The following is a 2,236-nucleotide window of genomic DNA, read 5'->3' as shown; positions in this document are numbered from 1 at the left end:
TACACAGAAAATTAATATCCCAACCAGATGTTAAAAATGCAAAGCCTGTCATCCTCCCAGTGCTGCATATGGAAAGACATTTGAAATTTTAGTCACTATCTTGTTCTTTTTTTTTTAAATTAAAAGATAACAGTCTCATCTCATTTCACCTTCTCTGTCATTCTTCCCAGCACTTAAAAAACCACTTTAGCCTACCAATTGAAAAACTACAACACTATTTTTAGGAGCATAATGAGTTAAACTGTACAATCAGAAATATCTTTGTTAAGCCAACAATGAAGATCTGATCCTTCAACAGCAGCACTGCTACAGAAGAGTTACAATAAAGGGACTTGAAGGTCAAATTGTTAACGAGGCAGAGAGGAGGGGCATTTGAGATAGAGCTCTCCGCCAACCTTGGCCCACATAAGAGCCATGGCAAACTTTCAGAACTGGAAATTCTTCTTCTAGTTCCACACGTGACGTTTGCAGTGATCAACAGCCTGAAGGGAAAGAAAGAGCCTGTGTTAGTGGACAAAAAGCCTGTTCACAGACAAAGGTGCATCTACGCATGCAATCCAACACCTTTTTCTCAGCCAAGACCTTGGGAGCAAATCTGCTTCTCTTAAAAGATGTAATTCCAGGAAGGACCAGAATAACTAACATCCTCACCCCCACCCAGAAGCTTCAGGAATGAATGCTGAAGTTCAGCCATTAAGGCCTGGCAAAGAAAGCATCAGCCCACAGCAATATTGGAAGACAATTTTTAGAGCCTGATGAGGTCATGACACAGCATGTTGGCTGCAGGAACACTGACTCAATATAAAGCTCTCATCATAGATTTTGAGATGCTGGAAGATAAGTAAGGAGTAGGAACAAAGGGGAGAGCAAACAGCCTACTTTAAAAAAGCTAAGGGCTATGGAAGACCCTCTTATCAAACTCAATCACCTTTTGCTTTCTGAAACTGGAATTCATCCACTTGGAAGGGATGAAGTCAGAAAAGTAATTTATACAGAGCTGTCAAAGACCAATAGGAAAGCAGAGGCAGAATCCTCTTTTACATACATTGCACTGAGCAGCAGTCTCCATGTTCTTACACCAGTAACCTGGACCCCAGACACAAGCATCATCTCCCAGGAGAGGCTGTTTAGCTGATCCACAGACTCCAAGTTTCTGTAAAAAGACCAGCAGCAGAGTCAGCATCATTTTGTTTGCACCAAGACATCTCAGCTGCCCAAGCTTCCACCTGGCCTAGCGTGGAAGTGATGCTGATATAGCTTCAGGAACTCCCACAGTACCATGCTCAACTGAGAACTGCAGTCACAATGAGCGAGCAGCCACAGGGCAGTAATCTGTCATGAGGCAAAATTAAGTTACAACTGCTTCTGCAGAGTAAGTTTTGAGAAACAAGAGCTTCTAGAAAGGGACTTTTCTCACGAAACATCACATAAGTTCCCTGTCATCACATTCAGGGCAGGTGACACCTTGCTGCTGAAGCTCAGTGCTGGCAGCTCCCTCCCTGCACAAGGCTGGCAGTCGGACAGCTGCCCGTTCAGAGAGCCCGAGGCCCCGCACAGCCACGTCTGCTCCGGGCATTCAGAGCTCCCATTCCTATTCCAGCAGAGTTCCTGCGTGCTGAAAGGCACACGGAGGAGGAGGAGGAGGAGGAGGCAGGGCTGCCTCAGAGCCTGCCATCAATGGAGCTGAACGCAATACTCACGGTGCAAACAAAAGTGGGATCCATCATCTCTGCCAAGAGCTGCACAACCACGGGTTCGTACTGCTCCACAAACTGAACGCACTGCAGCAAAACACAGGTTGAGACATTCCCCTGTTAGAGCCTTAGAAAGAGGATGATGATGTGGTCTGCAGCAGGCAGGCTTCTACACCACTCCAGACACCCCAACAATACACTCTTAAACTGATAAAAGAGATGCTTGAGCTCTACAGGTCCAAAAGGACTCAGCACTCCACTAATCACACAACTACAGGATGGGTCTAAAGCACAAGACTTATGAGGAGCAGCTGAGGGACCTGGGGTTGTTGAGTTTGGAGAAAAGAAGGCTCAGGGGAGACCTCTCTCTCAACAACTCCCCGAAAGTAGGTTGGAACCAGGTGGGGGTTGGTCTCTTTTTCCCCAAGGCAAAAGAGACAGGACAAGAGGAAACAGCCTCAAGTTGTGGCAGGGGAGGTTTAGGTTGGACATGAGGAAAAGCACCTTCACCAAAAGTTCTTCCCCAAAAGGGTTGTCAAAGC

The 2,236-nt window shown here is 46.3% G+C and overlaps 1 protein-coding gene across 1 annotated transcript in view; it reads right to left on the bottom strand.

Annotated features, from left to right (window-relative positions):
- Positions 1–95: 95 nt before the first annotated feature.
- Positions 96–2,236, bottom strand: part of PSAP (prosaposin) — a gene marked incomplete at its 5' end in the record, with an annotated part of 12,482 nt that continues 10,341 nt past the window's right edge. The window contains 3 exons of the mRNA XM_008949959.1: positions 96–482; positions 1,046–1,153; positions 1,701–1,781. Coding sequence (XP_008948207.1) covers positions 447–482; positions 1,046–1,153; positions 1,701–1,781 — 225 coding nt within the window. The remainder of the gene's footprint in view (positions 483–1,045; positions 1,154–1,700; positions 1,782–2,236) is intronic.

The sequence above is a fragment of the Merops nubicus genome, unplaced genomic scaffold, assembly GCF_000691845.1.
Source record: "Merops nubicus isolate BGI_N331 unplaced genomic scaffold, ASM69184v1 scaffold18011, whole genome shotgun sequence".
Taxonomy (NCBI): Eukaryota; Metazoa; Chordata; class Aves; order Coraciiformes; family Meropidae; genus Merops; species Merops nubicus.
This window is presented reverse-complemented; position numbering and strand designations above follow the sequence as displayed.